Source organism: Fusarium coffeatum (genome assembly GCF_003316985.1).
Source record: "Fusarium coffeatum strain FIESC_28 chromosome Unknown BRIP53273_contig_166, whole genome shotgun sequence".
NCBI lineage: Eukaryota > Fungi > Ascomycota > Sordariomycetes > Hypocreales > Nectriaceae > Fusarium > Fusarium coffeatum.
In genome coordinates, this window is record NW_022157959.1 from 149626 (window position 1) to 176196 (window position 26571).

General features: G+C 48.9%; 6 protein-coding genes across 6 annotated transcripts; 4 read left to right on the forward strand and 2 right to left on the reverse strand.

Moving 5' to 3' along the window:
* Positions 1-701: 701 nt before the first annotated feature.
* Positions 702-2222, forward strand: FIESC28_07493 (uncharacterized protein; the record flags this gene model as incomplete). The annotated part of the gene is made up of 7 exons (XM_031161633.1): positions 702-719; positions 800-847; positions 916-988; positions 1044-1123; positions 1178-1498; positions 1554-2045; positions 2094-2222. The coding sequence occupies 7 exons, from the start codon at positions 702-704 to the stop codon at positions 2220-2222; spliced, it is 1161 nt and encodes a 386-aa protein (XP_031014335.1).
* Positions 2223-2831: 609 nt separating this feature from the next.
* FIESC28_07494 (uncharacterized protein) lies at positions 2832-4616 on the reverse strand (the record flags this gene model as incomplete). The annotated part of the gene is made up of 1 exon (XM_031161634.1): positions 2832-4616. The coding sequence occupies one exon, from the start codon at positions 4614-4616 to the stop codon at positions 2832-2834; it is 1785 nt and encodes a 594-aa protein (XP_031014336.1).
* A 503-nt stretch (positions 4617-5119) lies between these two features.
* FIESC28_07495 (uncharacterized protein) lies at positions 5120-7686 on the forward strand (the record flags this gene model as incomplete). Its single annotated transcript, XM_031161635.1, has 5 exons — positions 5120-5248; positions 5548-5691; positions 5748-5805; positions 5854-7457; positions 7513-7686. 5 exons carry the CDS (start codon positions 5120-5122, stop codon positions 7684-7686), a joined length of 2109 nt encoding a protein of 702 aa, XP_031014337.1.
* Positions 7687-8125: 439 nt separating this feature from the next.
* FIESC28_07496 (uncharacterized protein) lies at positions 8126-9025 on the reverse strand (the record flags this gene model as incomplete). Its single annotated transcript, XM_031161636.1, has 1 exon — positions 8126-9025. The coding sequence occupies one exon, from the start codon at positions 9023-9025 to the stop codon at positions 8126-8128; it is 900 nt and encodes a 299-aa protein (XP_031014338.1).
* A 3882-nt stretch (positions 9026-12907) lies between these two features.
* FIESC28_07497 (uncharacterized protein) lies at positions 12908-17111 on the forward strand (the record flags this gene model as incomplete). Its single annotated transcript, XM_031161637.1, has 4 exons — positions 12908-14720; positions 14769-15335; positions 15392-16177; positions 16234-17111. 4 exons carry the CDS (start codon positions 12908-12910, stop codon positions 17109-17111), a joined length of 4044 nt encoding a protein of 1347 aa, XP_031014339.1.
* Positions 17112-20424: 3313 nt separating this feature from the next.
* FIESC28_07498 (uncharacterized protein) lies at positions 20425-21558 on the forward strand (the record flags this gene model as incomplete). Its single annotated transcript, XM_031161638.1, has 2 exons — positions 20425-20907; positions 20965-21558. The coding sequence occupies 2 exons, from the start codon at positions 20425-20427 to the stop codon at positions 21556-21558; spliced, it is 1077 nt and encodes a 358-aa protein (XP_031014340.1).
* Between the last annotated feature and the right edge of the window lie 5013 nt (positions 21559-26571).

The window sequence follows — 26571 nt, forward strand, 5'->3', positions numbered from 1 at the left end:
AGTGCAGTGCATAACTGTTGGTCATGTCAATTCTTATGGTTTTTGATTTCGTCTATGCCATCAACAAAACTTCCAGGTCATGTTTCAGGCCGAGCTTAATCCTATGCTACTCTTTAACCAGACACTTACGGATAGTTTAAGGCGAACTGCCATCTATTTTTACTCTTTTCCAACCACAATGTAAAGCTTCCATCTCTGGTACCTTAGTACCTAGGTTAGGTAGGTTAGGTTGCTGCTGCTTGCCTGTGATTCTCCATCTCAGGCAGAAGGAAAGTACGCGCCTCTTTCCGGTCATTTGGTAGCCTGGAGTGGCTGACAAAGTAACGCTAACCCTCTTGAGGAGAGAGCATTCAACTCGCAGGGTCATGCTCCACCCTTTCCCTCAGCGACCAACCTCTAGCCACTCACACTCACTGTCTGTAGGCTTGCAACGTCAACGCAGGCTGGCTATTGCAGAAGTTGAACTACCTACTGGCCTACCTACCTTAAGCTTTCTTCTCTTCTACAACTTAACTGCTCGCAGACTTTGACGGAATTAATACCTTCCACGTCTCTTCTCCGTCCTCGACTCTCCCCCCCGCCTTCTTCGATACTTACACTTCGTCTCAACATCATCCTGGCTCGAGCCCTCACCCGAAGCGAGACGAATTCATCCACCTCCCCACCTTACACATACATCAACGGCAGACTCTTCGCCCATCATGAAGGTCACATTTAAAGTACGTCACGACCGAGTGCTTCTTCGCCGCTGGCCCAATCTCAGCATCTAATCAACAGAGATTGACTGAATTTATTGTAGGATCTCAAGCAGCAAAAGTTTACGCTCGACGTCGAGCCATCTGAGCTGGTAGGTGTGCCCCGCGTTGATGCCTACAGCTGCTGGCGCAAAGCACCCAGACAGCTAACACATGATAGATCTCCGCCGTCAAGGAGAAGATTTCCGCCGAGAAGGGATGGGAGCCTCAGCTGCAGAAGCTGATCTACTCCGGTACTTGCTAAACCCTCTTGAGTTCCACCCCACAGCTCGCTGACGTTATTCCAAGGTAAAATTCTCAAGGATGAAGAGACCGTCGGTTCCTACAACATCGAGGAGAAGGGTTTCGTGGTCTGCATGGTGAACAAGGTTAGCAGCACTATTCTATGTGACAGGAGCCCAAATGCTGACATCTCGTAATAGCCCAAGCCCAAGCCTGCCGAGTCCAGCGCCGCTCCTCCTGCTACACCAGCCGCTCCTCCTGCTCGAACTCCCGCCGCCCCTGCTGCCCCTGCACAGTCCGCATCTCATCAGGCTGCTGTGCCTGCGACTCCCACTCCCCAGCGCTCTGCTGATGCTGGATCCGGTGCTCAGTCCGAGGAGCCTTCGGCTCTTGCTATGGGATCTCAGCGTACTGAGGCGATTGCGAATATGGAGGCTATGGGTTTTGAGAGAAGCCAAATCGAGGCGGCCATGCGCGCAGCTTTCAACAACCCCGACCGCGCGGTTGAATATCTACTTAATGTTTGTTTTGTAGCCCATCACTACAGCGAGGTGCGATTGCTTACCATGATTGCAGGGCATTCCCGACAACATCCGACAAGAACAGCAACAGCGTGAGGCAGCTCCCGCAGCCCCCGCTTCCCAACCATCTCAGCCCGCCGCTGCCGCTCCTCAAGGTGGTGACGACGGTGGAGTGAACCTGTTCGACCTTGCTGCCCAGCATGGAGGTTCCGGTGCCCGAGGAGGAAGCGGTGGAAACCAGGCGGCTGCAGCAGCGGCGGCCGCTGCGGCTGCTGCTGGTCAGGGTGGCGATTTGGGTAACCTCGACTTTCTACGACACAACGCTCAGTTCCAGCAACTTCGTCAGGTTGTTCAGCAACAACCACAAATGCTCGAGCCCATCCTCCAGCAGCTTGGTGCTGGTAACCCTCAATTGGCCGAGTTGATAGCCTCAAATCCCGACCAATTTCTTCAGCTCCTCGGCGAGTACGCCGACGACGACGTTCCCCTGCCCCCTGGAGCTCAGGCTATTTCTGTTACTGAGGAGGAGCGTGACGCTATCGAGAGGGTAAGATTCTAATTTGATCAAATCGTACTCATTACTAATACGACCTAGCTTTGCCGCCTCGGATTCGACAGAGATGCAGCCATCCAAGCTTATTTTGCTTGTGATAAGAATGAAGAACTCGCTGCCAACTTCCTTTTCGACCAACCGGAAGACGAAGAGCCTGGTCCTAACAACTAGGTGGGTTAGGGCTAAGTGTGCAGATGTTATGATTACGAGTGGAGGATATACAACAAAACGAGGCATTCCCAGTATAATACGGGTAGTCATTAGGCGTAGGGCCCGTAACCGCCATGGTGACGAAATGCGCCGGCATATGCCATGGGAATTTTGCTTGGCATCTCTATGTGCAAACACAGATAGCTGATGAAATTGACGAACTCCAAAACTGTCGGTTGCTGAGGACTTTAATCAAACACCTGTGTGTTTTGGTCATGTTGGAAATTCATGAACACCAAAACCAGTCTCAGTTTTAATGGAACTGAGCCATGTCATGGAGGATTAGAGCGAACAACGGCACTACTTATAAATCACCTGCCCACATCCCAGTGAATGTACCATAAATATAAACTTCAGTGTATTCTACTTAACATAGGAGCACCGACTATTCTGTAGAGACTGCTCTCAATCCGATACCATATAACCGTTGCATTCATAAGCAAATACCAAAAAAAAACCCTGTGGGTATCATGCCTGTTATTCCCTTTGCGCCTGAACCCTTCCCTTTCCCCGTATTTTGGACTTGACCTCGATCTTTGTCTCGGCCTGGTATATTTCTTGACCCTTTCGTCATTCCTCTTGAACGATGGGTTCGCCGTTAAGTCCGTAAATGACTGTTTGCTTCTTCTTTTTCTTTTTCTTCTTTGCATCGCCGTCTTCATCATCTTTGAAGAGCTCCTCACGCCTCTTGCGCATGACCTCGGCCTGCTCATCAGCACGACGCTTCTCCTCTGCCTCGTACTCCTCCTGGATCTTGCGTTGCTCGGCTTCGATGGCATCCACTGGCTCGAACTCACTCCCGGTAAATGCCTTGTACTCGTTGATGTTTATCTTGACGGTTTTCTCGCCGACAAGCGCAGCAGTGATCCGCCTAGGACAATGCCGCTCCTCACGGTTATATTTGAGCTTTACATTGCGACGCTGCTTGCCAGGGAACATTTTGGAGATCATCTCAAAGTCTGTCCCAAACATGCACAGCCCACGGTAGAAGAGCTCTGTTTCTTCTTCAGTCCAAATGTTGGGTCCCTTGAGTTTGGATGTGTTCATGAATGAGTTACTGGTGATAAGGCGAGTGAAGTCGTTTTCTTCGACAGTCTCCATATCTCCGGCGGCGGCAGCAGCTCGAGCATGTCGATCAACGGACAGAGAGCTTTGATCGATCACGATTTGTCCATCCACAATTCGGAATTGAGGTCCTGAAGGAGCAGCTGGGGCAGGAGCAGATGGCGCTGGCGATGCAGCTGGACTTCCAGTCTTGTCGACCTGACCACTAGCGTCAGGAGTTGCCGAACTATCACGTTCCTCGTTGGTTCCAAGTTTGTTTTTCATCCTGGCCCGTCGCTCTCGCTCTCGTAATTCGTCGTGCCTGCTGAACTTCTTGCCAATGTGAAGATCCTTGGTCAAATCGGCCATTTTCAATTTTTGAAGATCGACCAACTGAGATTCTGAGTCTTCTGGTGTCAGTGAGCGTGCCCTTCTGGTTTTAGGCGTGTTAGTACCGCTTTGAGCTGGCGCTTTTCGTTTCCTTGGCTGCTTAGGTGTTGCACCATCTTCGGCAGTCTTCCTCTGTCGCTTCTTGGGCGGAGCGTCTTCTGTGCCAGTTTCGTCTTGAGTCGCCTGAGTGGTCTGCTTCCTGGCCCGAGTTTTCCGTGTGGGCTTGGGGATGTTTTGTTCTTCTGTGGAAGGCGCGGGCTGTGACTCATTAGAATCACCGGCTGGAGGGGAAGACGTTGTAGAAGGTTCAGTCCCACTCGGACTTTCCGAATCATCAGGAGTGGGAGTTTGCAGCACCGGAGAGGCCACACTTTCTGAGTCACTTGTTTGAGATACATTGGGTTGCGAAAAGGGTTCTCTAGTGCTTGGCGACTGATCGTGCTGTTGTTTGCTTCTGGGTTGTATTTGTTCTGTCGCTGATTCCGTGACTACGGTAGGTTTTGGGGTTTGTTCAGTCGCAACCGGCGCAACGACCTTTTCTGTCCGGGTAACAACATCCTGACTTTCTGCTACTTGGTGGGATTCTTCTGGCGACTTCTCTTGAGAAGCTTTCTGAATTGTAGCAGCGTCATAGGGCTTTGCGGGCTCTGGATTTGTCGATGGCGGGGTAGGAGGCTGGCCATCATGATGAGAATCCTGAAGTTTGGGCTCAACAGGTGCAGTTACAGTCTCTTTCGGTGACGAAGACTCGGAGGATTCTTTTGAGGTTTGCTGAGATCGAGACTCGTCGGACACCGGTGGAGGAACAGAAGCTGGCGATGGCTTTGGTGGTTGTGAAGACGCTGGTGCCGCGGGGCGTCGAGCAGCGGGGATCTTTGGTTTGAAGGCAGGCCCTCCTTTCTTTTTGAACATAGAACTCATGACGAGAACGTGCTATTATGCATGTACTGTATGCGACTTGTGATATGGTAGCTGGGTTGACATTTCTGGTTCGCGACGACCATGAGGTTAGAAAGTCGAGACTGAAAATTATCTTCAGCGAGCGCCTGGGCGGGACTCAGAATAAAATGCGGGCGGGCGAAGGAAAAAGATAAGTGGGTACTCCACTGTCGTCCCAATATGGTTAGACCGACACTAAGCCCCTTTGAGGTGGAGACGCCGCGCTTCTTTGACTGCGACTCAACTTCGAAATTTCAACTCCTGGCCCGAGGGAACGTTCCATCATCACAACACGCTTCCCCGCGCAACCGCTTGATGACCGCTCGCACGTCTCTGTTCGCGACGGGACTTGGTTTCAGAGCGTTCGCACGACCGACCCGTCGCTTTTCTTGGGCTTCGCGTCCAACTTTCTGTTCTGTACCACGCGACTTCTGATGCCTCTCACGACTACCTCTGCTTCTCCTCGTCCATCCACAATCGCAAAGATGGAGGATAGAAAGCGGCCTGCCATCAGCAGCGCCGATGAAATAGCTCCTCCGAGTAAAAGAGTTGCTGTCAATGGCTCAAAGGCAAAGGATGACCCCCTTGATATGAAGGAGGAAAGCTGGGTTGAGGTAAGTCACACGACAACATATTCCATTACGAGTGCTCGGGTGTCCAACCGCCCCATCTCCTTCTACGCTCTGCTTTTCGAGCATGTATTTTCTTTCAGGCTTCATGCCATTCTTATTGGGATGGTCCTGGACGGCAGTGCTCACCAAGCCAGTGATGATGCTAGCCTGCTCCGTGCGACAGCAGTAGTCGGCTCCCAGGTGCATCACGAATGCATTTGATGAGGAACCACTCCGCCCAACACAAAAACATCACACAAAAATATCGACGTATAAACGAATGTCGCTGACTCGATTATCAGACCTACACCAAGGGCGCTATCTACCGGCAGATGCAAGAATACAGTCGCAAGGCTTCGACATACGAGTCACGCCTCGAAGAGCTCCATAAACGATCTGTTCATCATGATGACCATTTGAGGCTAATTGATGCTTGGTGGCGACAGGTTGGTCTAATCCTAACGCCCACTATTTTCGACGTCGCTAAAACACTGTGATATAGGTTCTCGATGAATTGGAACTTCTGTCAGAATCGGACGTCAATTCACAAACACCCTCAGGTATGGCATCTGTAACCAGTTATCACCCATCTGCTAACCTGCGGCCAGAGCCTCCATATCTCAGTAGTGTCTGTTTCAAGGACCTTCACGACTTCCAGAAACATCTATCGGAAAAGGGCAAAGCGATCAAATCGAGAGCCGAAGCGCTACTTGGGCGCCTGGCTTCTTCACGAGGCAAGATTGAACCCGACGCTGCCAAGTTGGAGAACAAGCTTGCAAGCTTGCTGGCTGCTCAGAAGGAATATCTTTTCAAACTGGACCGCTTGAAGACCGAGAAGGACCAACTGTCAGAACAACTCAATGCTGCGACTTTACGTTATTTCAAAGCGGAAAAGAAACTCGATCGTGCGAAGAGCGCCCAAGTTCAAAAGATGGAACAACAAGCATTCGCCAATGCTACTCGACCTTCCGCCTCTGGCGACGCTAATGCCGATGCTGGTGAGACAAATGGAAACTCAGGCGAGCTACTTCTCAAATACGAGGAGGCGACTGCAGCAGCTACCAAGCAAAAGGAACAACTCGATGTTATTCTCGCCGAGATCAAGACTCTACAGGACGAAAATTCGACTCTCAAGGCGAAAAGAGATACCCTGACGGACGAGGATTTCATTCGGACCGACGTCTTTAAACAATTCAAGAACCAGAACGAGGACCTGATAAAACGTATCAATACGCTTGAGGCTACAAACAAGCAACTACGAGAAGAGGCGGAGAAGTTGCAGGCGGAGCGATCAATTTTTCGAACCCAACTCGAAGCAGACGCAAATCAGGTGACGCAGGAGCTTGAAGCTGAGATCATATCAAGGGACCAGGATCTGGCTCGAGTGCGTTCAGCCCGAGACGAGTTGCTGGCGGAGACGACGCAACATAAAGCTAGGCTAGATCAGGAGCGAGCATCAGTTGAGCAGGTGAAGGCATTAGCATCTGCCAAGGAGGACAGAATCACAGCTCTCGAATCGCAGCTCTTGCGTCTTCAGCAGACCGAGGACCAGCAAGCAGTCAACCCGGATATCGAAGCGCTTACCGTGGAGGAACTTCGCTTGAAGTATACAAAGCTACAGCAAGATTTTAATTCGATCAACCTAGAGTTGCCTGCCATTGAAAAGGCATACAAGAAGATGAAGGATCTTGCTCATAGGAAGGCAATGGACTTCAGCGCTACAGAAGAGCGCATGTCGATGTTGATCGCTGAGAAGAGCAAGGCCGACCAAAAATATTTTGCTGCCCGAAAAGATGCGGATACGCGAAACAACGAGATACGATCATTGCGACACCAGAACAGCAAGAGCTCAGAAATTATCGCACAGCTTAAGGATCTTGAGTCGCAGAACCGCACGCTGCTGGGCAATTTAGAGAAGCAGTTGACCGACCTAAAGCAGTCAAATGCTTCCCTGATGACCGAGAACAAGAAGATGGAAGCAATGAGTTTTGACGCCGTCCGACGTACCGAGTCTTTGAACAAGCAAGTTGCTGACCTGACGAACTTGGTCAAGTCAAAGGATGCCGCGTCTGCCGTGGTTCGCGAGCGCAACGTTATGCAAGAAGCAGAGGTGGAGAAGATGAAAGTACGACTTGAACATGCACAAAAGGATCGCGACAATTGGAAGAACAAGGCGCTGAGTAATTCTTCCGAAGAGGAAGAAATGCTTCGAGTAAGTGAACGAAAAGATAACCTGATAACGAGTCTCTTGCTAACATGACGACTAGACGTTTGCTTTATGTACGGTCTGCCGCAATAACTTCAAGAACACAGCCTTGAAGCAGTGCGGTCACTTGTTCTGTAGCCAGTGTGTTGACGATCGCATCTCTAACCGCATGCGCAAATGTCCCACTTGCTCTCGTGCTTTTGATAAGATGGACGTTATGCCTGTTCACCATTAAACGCATTCAGAGCACCACGGAAACGACTCAACTTGCCATCCTTTCCACGATACTTTCTGCGATACCTCTTTCTTCTTCATTAATAGCTTCCGTCAAGTAATGCTCCACCACTTTTATACCTTTTCAGGCATTGGATGGCCCGTCATGTCGACTTGTTAGTGGATGACGTTGGCCGCATGATCTGAATAGCACATCTTGACGCTTTTCTTCTTCTCTGGGCTAGATGGCTACTCTTGGAAAGTCACCCGTGTACTTTTAAGTTGCGCAGCGGGATATCCTATAAACCTCGTTGCACGCATGTATATACTGTTTGTAGGCGAAGAAGATGATTTGGGTGATGGCCGAGAAACGTTGTATGAAATAGCAGGATAATGGAAAGCGTCGATTATGCTAATAATGACAATTTCGTGACTAAGTACTCGTGGTGTTCACAGATGGTTTACCTGCGGCTGGTTGAACCAAAACCAGTGCTCTCGTGACGGTTAGAGTCGTTGGACCTCGAAGAGGATCCTGATCGGCCACCCCATCCTGATCCTCCTCGTCCGAAGCTACCGTACCCGTCGTTGTGATTGTTGTACCGATTTTGGTTGCGGCTACCAGCCATGTATCCTGCCGCAGCTCCTCCTGCCGCACCGCTCCAGAAACCAGGCCTCCAAGTATTGTTAGTCTGATGAGAGGGCTTGGTTCCGGGGTATGGAGGGGGAGGGTCGTCGCCGTCGGGGCCCCAACCAGGACCCCATCCACCAGAAGACCAGCCATCGCGGCGAGCGCGAGTTCGATTAGGGTTGCTACCAGCCTCTTGCGCCCGGTAGCATGCTGAGTAGATGATCCAGCCAAGCACACCAACAAAGATAATAGTAAAGAGCAAAGCTCCCCAATCTGTACCGCCGCGGCCATCACTGAACCAGCCTCCATTGGCAATGTTGGGATAACGGCGTTCACCCTTCCTCGTCAAAGCGACTCGGTACTCAACACCACAGCTGCCCTTGAGGACGTAGGGGTCGTCAGGAGAGTTGTAGCCTTCGCAAATGACATCTGTGCTGGTGAGCTTGAGCTCTTCGGGGAGGGACGCAGTGCAGCTCCATTGAACATCCTCGTCGCCCCAACCGGCGCCTTCGTTTGTGCAGCGCATTACATCAATGTTGTAGAGTTCACACAAAGCCTTCTTGGAGACGCATTGTAACTGGGGAATGGCGCCAACGCGACGATGGTTTGTCATGGCACCATTGCCACGGAGAGTGAGAGATTGCACATCAGATAGCTTGATGGCATCCTTTGGGCGAGCGGCCAGCGTGAGAGCGGGTAGCGCAAGAAGACATGCGAATGAACCGGGTATCATGATGTTGGGGATGCTATAACGCTATAGGTCGATTATACAAATGATAAGGAGCCCAAACCCGTCCGTAACGAGTTTCCGCCAGGTCCAGAATTGAGGTTGACGAAAGCAAAGCGTTAATATATGATCTGAGTTTGAGTTGAGGTTGCTGAAGTTAGGCTTGGCTGGGTAGGAAAATGGAAGAAAGGTGTAACTGCCCGAGCTTGACACGTGCCGTGGCGATAACAGTTGGCCAAGCTGAAGCAGAACAAGATGATGTGGCGAATAATCGGCAAGCTGTGCTGGCTTTGGCGTGCGACAGCATCCAATAAGAAGCTGAACAACACGTTTGGCTGTTGCCTAAGGCTCTAAAATATCAGGCGAGCTTAGATGGCTGAACTTTGAAAGTCGACGATACAGAAAACAACACGCTGTAGATATTTACAATAGGATTTCAGATGCGAAAATGTTAAGATACGGGTTTCTCATGATGGAAGAAGCCAGAATGCCGTCATGACATGGCACTCCTGGGATTTCGAGACCCACAGGGGTTCATTCCATTGTTCTAGATCATTCATAGAAGTTTCCAGAGAACGGCAAATAGGATGGGTTCTACCTACTGGACCTGAGAGTTGGTTGATCAAGGTAACTATTGAAATGCCAAGTGAGGATGTTGAAATGCTAATACAACAATCGTGGCTTGCTCAACTCACATGCTATCCAGTTGCTGCACATAGAGTATTTGTCTGTCGCACTGCAGCCATGCTAACAACAACGCTCTGTAGGTAAGTACTTGGGCACTGCATAGACTAGTTGTTGGTCGGTCACGATTGTACGGGCGCCAAGATCTACAGTAGTATATTGCTGACATCGAGTTGATTAAACCCTGCCTTAATTATAACTTGTCGATCATACCTTGGCTCGTGTCTCAACTGATACTCAAACGGCCCAGAGAACAGTCACAGCTTCGCTTACCCTTCGAGAACATGCATATTCCTACCGGCAAGCACAATGCCGTAGCTATTTTGATGGTTCCCCACCAAGATAGGTATTGCTTCTCGGTCGCAAGGAACATCCTCGATCGTTGTTCATATACTTGAAACAGGATTTTGTGCGAAACGACAAGCTCTGTGTCTTGATGATCAAGTTGTACAGGTGCCATCAACACGAGACCAGCTTTGATACGGCCTATGTTGTCAAATCCTTTGTTTCGTATAAACGCTCTCTTTTTGAAGCCCTTGTTGATGGTGTTGGTCGTATCGTTGCGTATCAACCAACCAGGTGGGTAGCAGAAAAGCTATTCTCAAAGACTTAGGCTACAGAAATAAAGCAGCCTAAGTGCTAGCCTAACCTCGCATAAGATGATTAGATTATTTCATCTCTTATGCTCCTCGGGGTCAATTCTTCTGACACCCTGAGGCAGCTCAACTACCAACACGCAAAAGGATCCATTGAATACGCATGAAGATCCATGAAAAAATCAGCAGCATTACGCGAGTTGCACAAGGGTTCTACAGGGCAACATGTTCCCGAGATTCACTCAAGACTTCCGAGTACTCAGCCATGATCCTTTGGCCTGCAGGATGCTGAAGGAATGGTCGGTGATGTTAATCATTATCCACAAAAATCTACCTGTGACGGCACACATCTTACAAGATGATCGTCGAAGAGATTAGGGCTGATTTTGCAGACCGACCGTTTAGTTGTCTCGAAGGATCATGAAGAACTGGAGCTTGTGATCCCTGATGAGAGTCAGAGGAGTATCACATGTAGTTTTCCACCATTTGTATAACAGCACTTTGTTCTGTGAAGTGTGACTAATCGGCATTTTGTATGAGCAGTAAACGTAGACTCATAGCAGTCAATGGATGAAGTGGTGGTCAGCATTCATGACAGCGGCGTGATGATGGATGGATGCACCTCAAAAGCCTCGATACGAAAATACAGAAGGGTTCAACACCCGGAATTCGGGTTGGAGTTCGCCCGGCCGCTGAGGCTCAGTGGCTGACTGGACTCAAAAATCAACATGCTGACAGTCGGAGATCGGGATTTGATAGCCTCCGACATCCGAGTTCGAGATCGATCGGGATTTGTTTGGACAGAATCAGCCATTGAAACGAGATTAGACATGTCAGTTATTCGTCTCCTCATTCTGTAATCAAATCGTGGAGAGACAATTTGTCTGAATGTACTCGATCTGTGACTGTGATTGTGACTGTGACCAAAGCTGTACAACCATAGCTCGATACTCGAACCTCATCGAGGTGACATGAAGACGCTACACAACTGTTTGTGTATTGAGATACTAGCCCCTGTCATACAGCGTTGTTAGATATGCTGGAGACATCTGTAGGGCCTTCTGTAAAATGGATGGATCTCAGGAAAGTGGGAGCAAACTATGAATCCATAGTGCCTAATAGTTGGTATCGCTTGGAGAACAGAAATTGACTCTTGTAATTTAATTAATCAATCCATCGACTCGACATGATAGTTTGCAAAACATGGATCCAATTAATCAAAAGGTGGCTTATAAAATTGCCGAACAGCCGTATCATTCTGCGCCGCTGTTAGTGAGTAATCTACTGTACGTACATATTGATAGAATGGAAGTCAATGAGAGATGGAAGCGAAAGCGAGGAGCCAATCGCGAGAAATCCGGGGCTCTCTTCCAAAAGCAGCAACCGTTTCGACGCCTCAAAATGCGATGGACCAGGATCAGCATTAGCCGCAGGCAAGAAAAGGCAGGAGATTCGAATCCAAGTGGAGAAAGACGTAAGCACAGAGCAGAGCCTTTTATCTGCCTCCGACTCTCCGACGCTCCGTTCCGCTCATACTTGCATGCAAGTTAAGGACGGTCCCTACACAATGGATTATGGATCCAATCCAACGGCTTACTGTAGGTGAGAGGTACCTGTGAACTACGGGCTGTCGGACTGCTGCACGAGTCCGAGAGGAACGAGACCCAACTATTCAAGACAAACGGACAGTCAAGAGACAAATGTACGTGGTGAGATGACTCAAACGGCCACTACTGTACAGTCACTACAGTCAGTCAGCAATCACCAGAAAACAGATCGATCTACAGACGGCCAAGACAAAATGATAGATCCTAAGTCCGCTCCGGCTTACGGGGATTAGATTCAAGGTCCAGGACCTTTGTCTGGTCCTTTTCCTAGTCCGCATGAGAGTACTATTACAGAGTAAATAGGAGTTGATGATGAACCAAAGATCCATAATTCTGGGGCTTGAAAGTCCAAACAGCCAGTCGCTTACAACCTGAAGAATAGGGAAAGCGTCAAGCGTATCTGCAGCGGGCATCTACCTGGTAGGTAGGTAGTGGGGGAAAGACCAGACCAGGATCAATTACAGTACAATTTACAGGCATCCAAGCTAAGGTATTCCCGGTACTCTTTTTGTATTCCGTCCGACAGCAAGGTACGCTAAGGTAGTCCGACTCGAGGGGTCTTGGTCCTGACTTGGTGCTAAGGCAAGTCTTAGTCTTGTGTTGGTCCAAGTTATTTAAATAAATTGTTCGTGCTCTTGACTCCAAACACGCATTTGCTTTGCTCTGCTTTGCTCTTAATCGTCTCGTCTCGTCTCATCCTGTCTTGTCTTGTTGTTCTGGATAATGAATGCTACATAAACAAAATCCCTTCCTACCTACCTAATCTTCAGGGTCCATTCTTGATATCCATCCATTTCCGACCAGCCAAGCTCTATCCAAGCGAAACGATACACATGATCCGCTAATACTTTGCGACATTGAATCGACGTCGACATTGACCTCGGTCTGTCTCTGCACCTTCTGGTGTCACCTACTCACTCCCAGGGTGCTCTTCACCCCATAAACAGTCGACGTTCTTCAAATAATCCTCCTGGTCTGAGAACCAGAACATCCCCATCACCATGGCCGAATTGTCGGAAAAGACTGCTGCTGCGACAAGTAGCAGCAACCCTTCGCGACCATCATCATCAAGCCGCAGTGGCTCAACCGATCAAGATGCAGTTCGCCAAGACAAACCCAACTCGAGCGACCCCGAAAACGAAAAGTTGGACCTAAAGAAGGCAGATTCAGCTGTCATTGTTCCTCCCAAAGCCGACTCTCTCGAAGATCAATATCGACACTTGCCACCAGATGAAGCCGAGGTTTTGCGACGCCAAGTCGTGAGTCCAGAAGTCAAGCAGGGTATCGCTGTTCTGTACCGATATGCTTCCCGTAATGACATTATCATCATCATAATCTCTAGTATCTGCGCTATCGCTGGTGGCGCTGCGCTTCCTCTTATGACCGTTGTCTTCGGTAACCTCCAAGGTGTTTTCCAGGACTATTTTGTGAACCGAAGTCTGAGTTCAAGTGCCTTCAACGACAAGTTGGTCGAATTCGTCTTGTATTTTGTGTACCTCGGTATTGGCGAGTTTGTCGTAGTGTACATCTCGACCTGCGGTTTCATCTACAGCGGAGAGCATATCTCTGCCAAGATTCGCGAGCATTATCTCGAGAGTTGCTTGCGCCAGAATATTGGCTTCTTCGACAAGATTGGCGCTGGTGAAGTGACTACTCGAATCACTTCCGACACCAATCTTATCCAAGATGGTATCTCAGAGAAGGTCTCTCTGACTCTCGCCGCTGTCGCCACCTTCGTCTCAGCCTTTGTTATCGGTTTCGTCAAGTACTGGAAATTGACTCTGATCCTCTTCTCAACTGTCGTTGCTCTTCTGATCAACATGGGCGGTGGCTCTACTTTTATTCTCAAGTACAACAAGCAGAGTCTGGAAGCTTACGCCCATGGAGGTAATCTTGCGGATGAGGTAATCAGCTCCATCCGAAACGCCGTTGCTTTTGGCACCCAGGAACGCCTTGCCCGACAATACGACAATCATCTCAAGAACGCCGAGTACTATGGTTTCCGTGTCAAGTCTGCCGTTGCCTGCATGATCTCCGGCATGATGCTTGTTCTGTACCTCAACTATGGCCTGGCTTTCTGGCAGGGCAGCAAGATGATTGTTGATAACGAAACCGCTCTCTCCAACATCCTTACAATCCTGATGGCGACGATGATTGGAGCATTCAACCTCGGAAACGTTGCGCCGAACGTTCAGGCATTTACAAACGCCATTGCCGCCGCCGCCAAGATCTTCAACACCATCGACCGTGTTTCTCCACTCGATTCTTCAAGCGACGAGGGCGAGAAGATCGAGAACATTCAGGGCTCTATCCGCTTGTCCAACATCAAGCACATCTATCCTTCCCGACCCGAAGTTACTGTCATGAATGATGTGAGTCTCGAGATTCCCGCCGGTAAGGTTACTGCCCTGGTTGGTGCATCTGGTTCTGGTAAAAGTACCATTGTCGGACTGGTTGAGCGCTTCTACGACCCTGTTCAGGGATCTGTCTACTTGGACGGACACGACATCTCGAAACTCAACCTCCGATGGTTGCGCCAGCAAATGGCTCTCGTCAGTCAAGAACCCACACTCTTTGGTACTACTATCTTCAACAACATTCGTCACGGTTTGATTGGTACTATTCACCAGGATGCAAGCGAAGAGAAGCAACGTGAACTGGTAATCGAGGCAGCCAAGAAGGCCAACGCCCACGACTTTGTCTCCGCCCTTCCTGAAGGTTATGAAACCAATGTAGGCGAACGAGGTTTTCTCCTTTCTGGTGGCCAAAAGCAACGAATTGCTATTGCTCGTGCTGTTGTCTCCGATCCCAAGAGTAAGTTATCGATTCCATTACTTTGAGCATCAACTAACCTGATTCTAGTTCTGCTTCTTGATGAGGCCACTTCCGCTCTCGACACCAAATCGGAGGGTGTGGTTCAAGCTGCTCTAGAGAACGCTGCTGAAGGCCGTACCACCATCACCATTGCCCACCGTCTGTCAACTATCCGAGATGCCCACAACATCGTTGTCATGTCCGACGGCCGTATCATTGAACAAGGAACACACAACGAACTTCTCGAGAAGAAGAGTGCTTATTACAAGCTCGTCTCAGCTCAGAACATTGCCGCCGCCGAAGAAATGTCTGCCGAGGAGCAAGCCGCTATTGACGAGGAAGAAGTGGAGCTTATGCGCAAGATGACTAGTGAGAAGGCCGCTGCAGTCATCGACGACCCCAACGACGATATTGCTGCAAAGCTGAACCGCACTACTACCTCGAAATCAGCTTCAAGTCTGGCTCTCCAAGGCCGTAAGCCCGAAGACGAACAAGAATATGGATTGTGGACTTTGATTAGGCTTGTTGCTTCTTTCAACACACCTGAGTGGAAGTTCATGGTCATCGGTCTCGTCTTCTCTGCTGTTTGTGGTGGAGGTAACCCGACACAAGCTGGTAAGTTAATGATTTATGTTCCTCTGAGCGTTTCATGATAACTAACCTCGATTCAGTCTTCTTTGCCAAGCAGATTGTGACTTTGTCCCAGCCCATTACCGACTCGAACCGCAACCAAGTCAAGAAAGATTCCGACTTTTGGAGCGCCATGTATCTCATGCTTGCGTTCGTCCAGTTCTTCGCGTTCGTTATCCAGGGTGTTTTATTCGCTAGGTGTTCCGAGCGATTGGTTCATCGAGTTCGTGACCGAGCTTTCAGAACCATGCTTCGCCAGGACGTTGCCTTCTTTGACCGGGATGAGAACACCGCTGGTGCGCTGACTTCATTCTTGTCGACCGAGACGACTCATGTTGCTGGATTGAGCGGCGTTACTCTGGGAACGTTGCTGATGGTCATCACCACACTGGTTGCTGCCATGGCGCTGTCTCTAGCTATTGGCTGGAAACTATCACTTGTGTGCATTTCAACCATTCCGGTACTTCTGGGATGTGGTTTCTTCCGATTTTATATGCTTGCCCACTTCCAGCGTCGCTCGAAGGCTGCGTACGATTCTTCAGCCAGTTATGCTTCGGAGGCTATTTCCGCTATCAGAACCGTCGCCGCCCTGACACGAGAGCAAGATGTCTTGCAACAATACAAGGACTCTCTTGCCGTTCAGCAAAGAAAGAGTTTGTTTTCTGTTCTGAAGTCATCGGCGTTGTACGCCGCCTCTCAATCATTGCTGTTCGCCTGCTTCGCCCTTGGCTTCTGGTATGGCGGTACCCTGATCGGAAAGCTCGAATACTCGATGTTCCAGTTCTTCCTCTGCTTTATGAGTATCATCTTTGGAGCCCAGTCAGCCGGTAAGTGGAAACTTTGCGTGTTCCGGTTTTCCATAATACTAATATTGTGTCTCCAGGTACAATTTTCAGTTTTGCTCCTGATATGGGCAAAGCCCACCACTCTGCCGGCGAACTTAAGAAGCTATTTGACAGGCAACCTGTCGTAGACACATGGTCAGACAAGGGCGAGCGTTTACCTCATGTAGAGGGTACTCTCGAGTTCCGTGATGTGCACTTCCGTTACCCAACAAGACCCGAGCAGCCCGTCCTCCGTGGCCTCAACCTTACTGTACGACCTGGACAGTACATCGCCCTTGTAGGAGCCTCAGGTTGCGGAAAGAGTACTACAATCGCACTCCTGGAGCGTTTCTACGACCCGCTTTCCGGTGGCATCTACGTTGACAACCGTGAAATCAGTCAGCTCAACATCAACGACTACCGATCACACATTGCCCTTGTCAGCCAGGAACCCACACTTTACCAAGGAACCATCAAGGAGAACATTCTTCTGGGTACCCCACGTGAGGATGTCCCAGACATTGACATTGAGCATGCATGCAGGGAGGCCAACATCTACGATTTCATTGTATCACTTCCTGATGGGTTCAACACCATTGTTGGCAGCAAGGGTGCGCTGCTGTCTGGTGGTCAGAAGCAGCGAATTGCTATCGCACGGGCTCTGATCCGTGATCCCAAGATCCTGCTCCTTGACGAAGCGACATCAGCCCTGGATTCTGAGTCTGAGCATGTGGTACAGGCAGCGTTGGACAAGGCGGCTAAGGGCCGAACCACGATTGCTGTCGCCCATCGTCTCAGCACGATTCAGAAGGCTGATATCATCTACGTATTCGACCAGGGTCGCATCGTTGAGCAAGGGACGCATACGGAGCTGATGAAGAAGAATGGACGTTATGCAGAGCTGGTCAACTTGCAAAGCCTCGAAAAGCAGAGGTAGAGAGACAGATTGAAGACATGTGATTATTTGGCAGGAATTTTTGTTGCATTGTACTGGCGTTATGGCGACTTGATGTCAAAAGAGGACATGCCCCTCCACCCTCCCTTGATGAAGAATAAGGGATATTTACTTGGCCATTATTGTTTATAATACTTGATGTGTATCATTTGATCAATCAACTCTTTTCAACATTGTAATACTATAAATATGCGACTGCTATGCTGTGATTGAATGGAGGTTGGTGCCAAGTCCCGTTGAGGGATAGAACGCCGTCGGAGGATTGAGTATTTGACTCCGAGACGAGATTAGTGAGTCAGTCTGTGTCATTTTAGACCATTTCAGGAGATATTTTGTTTCTGCACTTTAATACTTGGAGGTTGAATGTTCCCATAATTTCTAGAGCGCCACATGGCAACCGCGTGGAACAAAACCTAATGTGCAAGTCACATGGCAATAGCCAGGGAGAGGAAACCATAAGCAGCATCGATCGACAAAGCAGGGAATGGAGAAGCGGTCTCGGCCATGGCAGCTGAGAGATTCGATAGATTGAGTTTGTTGACCTGAGTTGACTTGACTGTAGGACAAAGTTGTGGAAATGATAGCACAGCAGCGCGGCTTCAAAGAGTTTTAGACAATCTACGATGATGGGTACAGTAAACGGATAGTGGCAGAAACTATTTGGACTAGTAACAGGCGGCCTCTTAGTTGAACGGTTCAGCGGGGGGGTTCGACGGTGAATTTGGTGATGAGACGATGGAGATATGGTGAGTCCTCCGATTGTTTTAGACATTGTCTCTGAAAGCCACGCGGCTGAGAAAGGGAGGGAAACGATATTTGATGGAGAGTCTTTGGAGACCAGAGTCTTAGAGAGTAGACGTTAAGAGTCGCGTGTAATCCGTAGAGGTTGACGCGGTCGATGAATAAATATCGCACTGAATCAGAGTTGAGTTTAGTTCAGTTTAGCTCAACTTAGGCTTAGCCAGGGATCTCTTGGCAGGGGAGAGAGTGTTTTGATTGGACAGAAACAAGGAAATTGCCTGGAAAGCCATCAATTCTGCAAGGTACGCGAGAAGTAAGAACGGATCCGCCAGTGGGGAGAGTCAATGGTGATGCCATTAAGTCCCGTCCACGTCGTCTCTCACCTGAACGACCGTTAACTGGCAGTGCATTACGACCTGCTAATCCGTAGACTACGGCCTGAAGCTGAGAACCACCGTTCGGGGTTGGAAGAAACGAAACATGAGGGATCGAAACGAAACGGTGAGGATGGATTTCTAATTAGATACCTACCGTAAATAGTCAATTGTATGTTCTGGATTGGGTTACATGCATCCGTGTTGGACCAATTGACCATGCCATATACGTTTAAAGACACCTGGAATGAGGTGATCAGTTATGAATGACATTACCGATACCGACTGTACATACAGATAGTGCATCTATTTTTGTGGCTATGCTATCCTACCTGTAGTATGGTGGCTGGTCCGGCATGGGGAAGCGAAATTGGCTCTTCGCTATCCGTACCAGGGCTCCCCTCCCCTTTTCCTTTTTCTTTGACTTTGACTGCTCGCCTACGTATCAAGGTCCGGGTTCTTAGGCACCGGTGTTATAGCTAGCGGTATACTGGGGACATGGACTGACTGGAGATTTGTTGTAGACGGATTATTGCATGTGCATGTGCAGCAGGTTCAACAACTAGCTGTGTAACCCGGAGAATATGCATGGGAACCGTGATGTATGTATGTATCTGCATGCATGCAGTGCCGTTCGGAGGATGATCTCTCTAGAACATCGGTAGACAGACCGGCATGAAACATGAGAATGATCCTGGTAGACTGCGAATGCGCGTATGTACGTATAGTAGACTCTCGATGGAGGTTTATATTCAGTTGTCCAAACCTTGATTAATCAATAGTTTCTACCTAAACAAGCCAATGACACGCAGTCCCCATTGCTTCCATGACCAGTATACGGATATCTATCAAGTAAATGTAGTGTCGCCCCATTGCAGACTCTGCAGATTAATGACGTGACACAAGGACAGAGGTCATACTGGGATCCATTCGATCAATAACCCGCACACTAAATAGCCACTACTGCAAGCCTCGGAGGAGGGTTTAATTAATCCTTGTCTTTGTCATGGATGGATTCCATTGTTTTTTCTTCTTCTCTCAGGTGCATTGCAGCATCAACCATCCATGATCGAAATGGATCTTTTACAGGGAAGTTCAGGCCTGGAATCGGCCGTCGTTCCCCCCCGGGCCCTCTCCAACTTAACCTTATGGGGGAGTTATTATCGTTCATCCCCTGTCTTTTTCCTCTCTCTCTCTACCCACTCAATTCAATCTCTCATCAACTGGTGGGATCGCCCTCTCTGTTTGCTTCCTGTCCTCTCTTTCTTCTTTCCCTTCCCTTCCCTTCCTTTTTTGCCCTTCGAGCTGAGAGAGTTCCGGTTACAATTGAGCCTCAGGTTGCGTCGATCACTCGTTTCTAGACCCGCCTACCGTTACAGCCATTGTCAACCTTAACCAACCTACACTCCTTTTTTGATCTACTCCCACGACGATCTCTTTTTTCTTGCCAACAGTCAACAGTCACTCGTTCGTTTCTCTTATACTTTTTACCTGCATCAATCAATCGATAATCTCCTCTTGGCACCAAGACTTGCCCTTTTTTACCGAGGTCGCAGCCAACTTTGCCGTACGCTATCCAATACGTGCAAGCCTTGGTCATCTAGACTACTACACTACCTAATAGCAAACCAACTCTTTGGCCATCTCATCTCACCTCAACCCCCCTGGCCACACCAATCCAATCTCGCAGTCGCTATATCACGCACTGCATCACGCTCGTTCTCGACCTCTTCGACCCTGCAGAAGTCCCCGCAAGATTCTTATTTACCCATTAATCTTGCTTGCCAATCGGCTCGACTTCCATTGCTACTACCTCACCGGATTCGCCATGCAACAACACCACTAATAAAACAAATACCAACCAACCAAGTCGCTCGCTACGTTACTCTGCTCTGTTCTACTCAACTTACTTAATACTGTCGCTGTCGCTGTCACCGTCGATCGTTGCACCCGCTACAGTTTGTGCTTCATCATCGAATTCTGGTCCGACGCCTCGCTTCCTTGTTTTGTCTTTCCGGGTCCCATTCAAGTGAAACACATTCAATCTTGTTATTGTCTGTGCTGCCAATTCACTTGAACCTTGTACAGCCTCGTCGCCAGCACCCCAGACGCAGTTTTTGTACATAAACGAATTCCATCCAGACTCGTTCTTGGCGGACGCCGCCTCTTCGTTCGTTATAATGGCCTCGACATCTCGACCTGCCTCAGTGGCCCAAAATCGACCAAGATCCTCACACTCCCGCGCGTCTCGCTTACCGATAACCTTGTCATTACTGTTATTGCTGGCATGTCTTACCTCCACAGTCCTAGCGAGTACTGAGACATCGTCATTCTCACTCCGACACCGACATCGCATACCTCCGACCAACCGATATGAATTACACCGCCGCAAGGAATCAAGCAAAGATGAGGACGAAGAAGTCGAGATTATCCAGTCAATAATTCCTACCAGGACAGCGAGCGGGTCCAAGCCTACCACTGTTACCGTCCAGCGAACCGCCAAAACCGCTGCCTCAACTTCCACACCTTTGCCTCAAGCTTTCGACGGAAACTTGGCTGCTGAACTTTCAACCTCGGCGGACAGCAACTGTCCCGCATTTCTCAATGGCATCCTCCGTGACCCTTCTTATGAAACTTGCTACCCTCTTTCCATGATGCTCCAGGTAAGTTTATAGTTGGTTGAAGCTTAGGATTCCTTGAGTTCTGACAAGCCCCCATAGACATCTCGAGGCTTCTTTGAAGCCCAAAGACAACTTCTTAGCATCGTGCGAGTTCTTGACGCAACCTGCAGTGCCAACGTGACGTACTGTACCGACTTCTTCTCTTCTGCAGCGCGCAATCTCACAACATCTGAGAACTGCAAGAGCGAGCTGGATTCGGGCAACAGCATCGTCAAGCAGTTTATGAGGGGCTTGAAAACATACGAGGTCATGTACAAGGCCACCTGCCTTCAAACTCCCAAGGACGATATGTACTGCTACGCCAACGCGGTCACCAACACCTCAACCGCCGCCAACGCCTACTTCTATTATCTCCCGTACAATCTTACCCTGCCTGGCAGTACCAACCCTTCATGCGGTTTCTGTACTCAAGAAACCATGAACATCTACCACGCCGCCTCCGAAGACCGTTCACAACCTATTGCTCTCACTTACGAGTCTGCAGCTCGACAAGTTAACACTCTTTGCGGTCCGGATTTTGTCAACAGCACCCTGCCTCCAGAGGAAACCAACGTCGCACATGCATTTGCTCCATCTTGGGTCGGCTTGGTACTCACACTCGCCAGTGTCGCGTTATTCAATGCCGTGTTATAGAACAATGGTCCTGTGCAACGACATTTTAACCACATCTATTCTTTTCGGCCGATTTTCGTCCAATTTTGTTTTAATACGTTACGACTGCGAATTCTACATGCCTGGAATTTGTGCCTTCTTCTCACGATCGCAACTTGGCATATTTTATGACTTGATACCCTCAACTCTTTTAATTTTATTCTCTTTCTCCGACATGGCTCAATCTATTAAGCCATAGACACAGAAGCAGACCCGGTCTGCGATATCACAACTATAATAAAAGTTTACGGGAGTTGGATATTCGCCTTCCACTCCCCTTTTTTTCTTGCCATAGTCGACTTGGCATCTTCTTTCACTGGGTTCTAGAAAGGATTGGTTTTCATTTTAGAAACATAAAAGCGAGCACAGCCCGGAGTTTCTTCACAGCGGCATTGGTTGGTTATAGCGGGTTTTTGGGTGACCAGTGTGGTTGGGATATGGTGGATAGATAGACTGGGAGCCTTAGATGCATGGCAGAGGTACCAACGGGGAGTTGGTGGGATAGAGGAGGATCAGGTTTTCTCTTGATGGAGAGGGGAAAGGGTGACGACTGAGCGTATCAGTGGCCGATTGTCTGTACAGCAAGCATGATTCATCGCGCCCATGATGCCCAGAGAAAGCATTGCAATAGAGCATAGCCAGATGATGTAGAAGAACGATATCAAAAGATTTGATCAGACAGTTTCTGTCTGCATCCACTATAATGATGGGATTGCCCCAGACTCCGAGATGATATGGAACAACCACTATCTAAGTAGCGAAAGAGTTGTTCTCACAGACTTAGGGTGTCAAAATAAAGCAGCCAAGGTGCAAGTCAAGATTGGCACACAGTGACTCGAATTATTTCGTCCCTTGGACTCTCAGTGGTCAAATCCTCTGATACTTTGACGAGTAGCATTTAATCCGGGGAAATCAGCATCAAAGCTTTTCCACTCCTACAACAAAGTAACCGGAGCTCAGAATTGAGTTCTAGAGTTTGTGTCAGTCGGAAATAAAAATAGCCCAACGACGTCTTAGTGACCAAAGCTCCAAGAGCTATCGAGTATTGACTTCATCTATCAGTCGGTAGACCTCTAGTGAAGCTTGCAAAGCATTCGCCGCTAGAACTAGCGGCCGTAAGTTTGTTGCGATCAAAGATTAGTCGGCTGCTGTTCGTTGGTTGTTGCGCAAGCCTCCAACATGTACATGCAATAGGTAGCATATACCAGCAGATTGGGTCAAAGCGGCATCCCGACCTGTCGTGGAACGTAGCCAAGGCTCAGAGAGAGCCGCAGAAACCACATGGCACCGACGCCCAGTACAACTGATCCAAGGCCATGGAACTGGATGGCGCACTCATGCAAGAAAAGTCGTCGGAGTCCAATGGCTGATGCGGCTTCTTGGCTGATAATGCAGGTGAAATGGCAATACACTGTGTATCGACCTAGCTTCAGATCCGTAGCACATGAATTTGTGCTCACTCCATTGTCCAGAAATTGTCCTTATCCGTATGGCGGTATTAAACGACCAGTCTTAATGAATACAGTGCCACCGACTATACAAGCAGTAAGATCCTGCTTACCTGACACATGCAGAAGTAATGCCTGGCCAGCTGGCATATCATCATGCCACAATTCTGGAGTATAACTCAGGGCGAGCGGGAACAGACAAAGTACATGTGACCAGACCAATAGGGCCTTGCAGGCAAACTCCTTGTTTTATCACTTATATCTGGGTTGTCATTATCAGGGCGTAAAACTCCATCATGGGTGTCATACTAGGTAGCTTGAGCCCGAGTCGTTTGTCGGCGATGACAGAGCGTATGGAATGGGGCCTTGGCTCCCGTATTTGAGCAAATTATATCGCAGATTGTTTGGATAATGAATCGAAGACTGAGACGGGATAAGTGACGAATTACTCGATATATACTAGCTTGATTGTTCACCCACGCTCCGGGTCCATGGGGACCATCTTTCTGAATCGAGTGAACATCACTACACCACTGCATCCCACCCATGTAGAGTACTTACTCGAAGCCTAGGCTTCAGTGGTGTCCGTGCTAAAAAGGCTGACAAGTGACAAGTCTCTTGACGCGGGTAGACTTGTAACGACTTAGACCCGGACTAATTACAAAGGGCTGAAGAGGGTGTCCGAGCGAAAAGTTGTGGCACTGCAGCTGTGCCCAGAGCGATATGGGAGGGTGAATGGTGCAGACGTACGTATATTGCAGACGTACGTATATCGAAGGGTTTAAGATGACTCGGAGGGACGTTATGTGTCTGTAATCGTGATTGAATGTTGGACCCATGAGCAAGGACTTTCTGCTCCAGATCCTGAGGTTGTAGTGCAATGTTGACATAATACGCAATGCCGTTTCTGTCTTGGAATTTACGGTCTGCCACAATCAGACGTTAGCCTCCCTCATGTCCAATTGGCGCATGCCAGAAAAAGTAAGTATTTGCAGGTGCAGTAGCGAATCAAGGTCAACCGGGGAATCTCCCGTATCTAAATCAGCCAATCAGCGTTTCTCCCGTTGAGGAAACGGCACGGAACGCAAGACAAAGTAGAGTAACCAGGATTGAACGCAGTTACTGTACCTACAGCGAGTGCGTGTATCTGAATCTCATAGCACAGAAACGCGATGGCGTTGGCGCCAGTTCTGGGCACCCGACAGCCAAGGAGTCCCTAGACTAAACTTTCAATGCGAGAATGTGCATACAGTACTGTAGTAGGATCGTGGCACAACGCGACTAGACAAGACAAGAGTTGTACTGTCCATTTCGGTACAGTACAGCAGACTAGATCTATACGTGGGGTCGGTTCGGCTAGAGGAGGTCAGTGTTAGCGCTGAGTACAGTACGGTATTGGGAACCCTGCAGTGCCTTGCTCGGTGAAGCTGGAGTAAACAATCCGTGTTCAATGCAGATCTGAGACCAATATCAAAGTCAAACTCGGGTCTGATGGTGTGGACGCGTGACAGATGACAGTTGACAGCTACCGTCGTCTTAGTGAACTTAGTTTCTGTCGATGGCTAAGTTTAGACGACGGAAGATTTAAGTTAATCTGGGCCAGTACTGTACAGAAGGTATGAGGGCGATAGCCTTCTGACCTTAATTGGGTAGTAGGTACAGACGGGACACATGGGAAGAAGCTACTGCCAGATTGAGTTGATACTATAACAGATTGGCAGGTGCTATCTGTACCCAAGTACAGTAGCTTCGATGAAAGATGCAAGTTATCGATCTCACTAAGGTAAGAGGTGATGAGATCTTCCCTTCTCGATTACCTGGTAGGTCTAAGAATGGAAGGAATACCACACTAGCGATTGCCTGCCCGTGAACCGTGAAGGCAGGTACAGCTACCTTAGTACCTACCTTACCTTAGCACGCTTAGGTCTTGACGAGCACTCAGGAAAGCACAGAACTCAACCAATTCCTTCAGACTCAGACAAGTAAGAAGGAAGGGAAGGTAGGTACGGATAGGTACGCATCTGCTTGTGCTTTGCCCATTCCATCTCATCTCATTTTTCACTTTTCCCATCCGAATCAACTGATTCAGATCTGTGGGTTCTTTAATTAATCCACAACCACGATAAACTTCTCATCATGGTCCCAACCCTCTCTTATGTCTCTGAATGTCGAGATGCCTTAGCCTAGTTACTTTTCGATGATCGACCCGCCAGGGTCCACAGATACCCATCCTTACAGCACTCGCCTTGCATTTGCGCCGCTTCTTCCAGGAGGTGAAAGATCCTGGGCGAGCTGCAGGCTAGACTACGACTACCCACCCAGTTGCTGCAGTCTTAGCGCATCTATCATAGGTACTGTACGGTACTTTGTGATTCAGTCTGTGTCATGGCCTAGGTGCTTGACTTACATATCCTGCTTTACTCTATTCAGCGACTCACCTGTTTTATTGCCTTCCCTAGCGACGTACGCAGGTATGTCCCGTTACCTACCAGTCCTTGACATTGGTTACGATGCGAGGTGAAGCAAGCTAAGACGAAGCAAGTGGTACGCTTTATGCCCCAGTGCAAGCCTCTCTACCCAGGCTGGTTGGGTCATGGAAATTGGTTAATAATCCCACTCTCCCTACGACTGTCCAGCTCGAGTTTTTTTCCCCTGTCGTTATTCCTTCCTTGAAGGTACGGTTCCCAATTAACATCATCTTTTGACAGAGTACAATAAACTCCTGCCCCCCAACCCACATATCGAATCATATCTTGTAATCGGACTCACAAATGATACCCGTGCATTCTTGGCTCCATCTCAGCTCTTCCTCACCCTTATACCTTTCATCAACAAAGCTCAACAAACTCAGCTCCACCACTGGCTTTATTCGACCACGAAACAGTATCGATTAGATTTAAGGTTCACTTGCTCTCGTGTGGTGTCCGCCTCAGCCGTCTCAAACTCTCGGCTTCGACCCATCTCGTTCGCGGCTACAATCTTTACGGCATCGCTCTTAACATAATCTCACCGGCCATCTCATCGCGTCTTTATCTTCAGGAGCCGTTGCGTAATCTTGTTCCATCGGTTTTCACGCATTTTCGTTTGCTGCAAGTCTCTTGTCACTGTTCGATTTATCGGTACAGGACGTTCTTTTGCAGAGGAGCTATTCTGGGCTATCATATCTCCGCTGCAGGCTCAGGCTCGGCATAGACCAAATCCGGCTCTCTGTGGGTGTGTGGCCACGACTCGCCCACTTTCCTCGTTTTTCTCTCCATCTCATACACCGCAAAAGACCGGTTGCCTACGGCATCTCAATCCTACATCACTATTCCCATCAGGCGCTTACTGCACCGTAGCGTGTATCCTGTCGCCTCTCTTTCTTTCTTTTTATTTTGGCCGCTGGGCTTATCATCGTTTCCATCGCCCCCAGTCTCTATCTGATGTGTCTGTCTTACACAAAGACTTTGTCCTCTTTCATCCGTTAATAGCGACTATTCGAGCAGATCAGCCTCCGGGATATTTTCTTCTTATATACACCTTATACTTCTTTCTGACTCTGGTACTA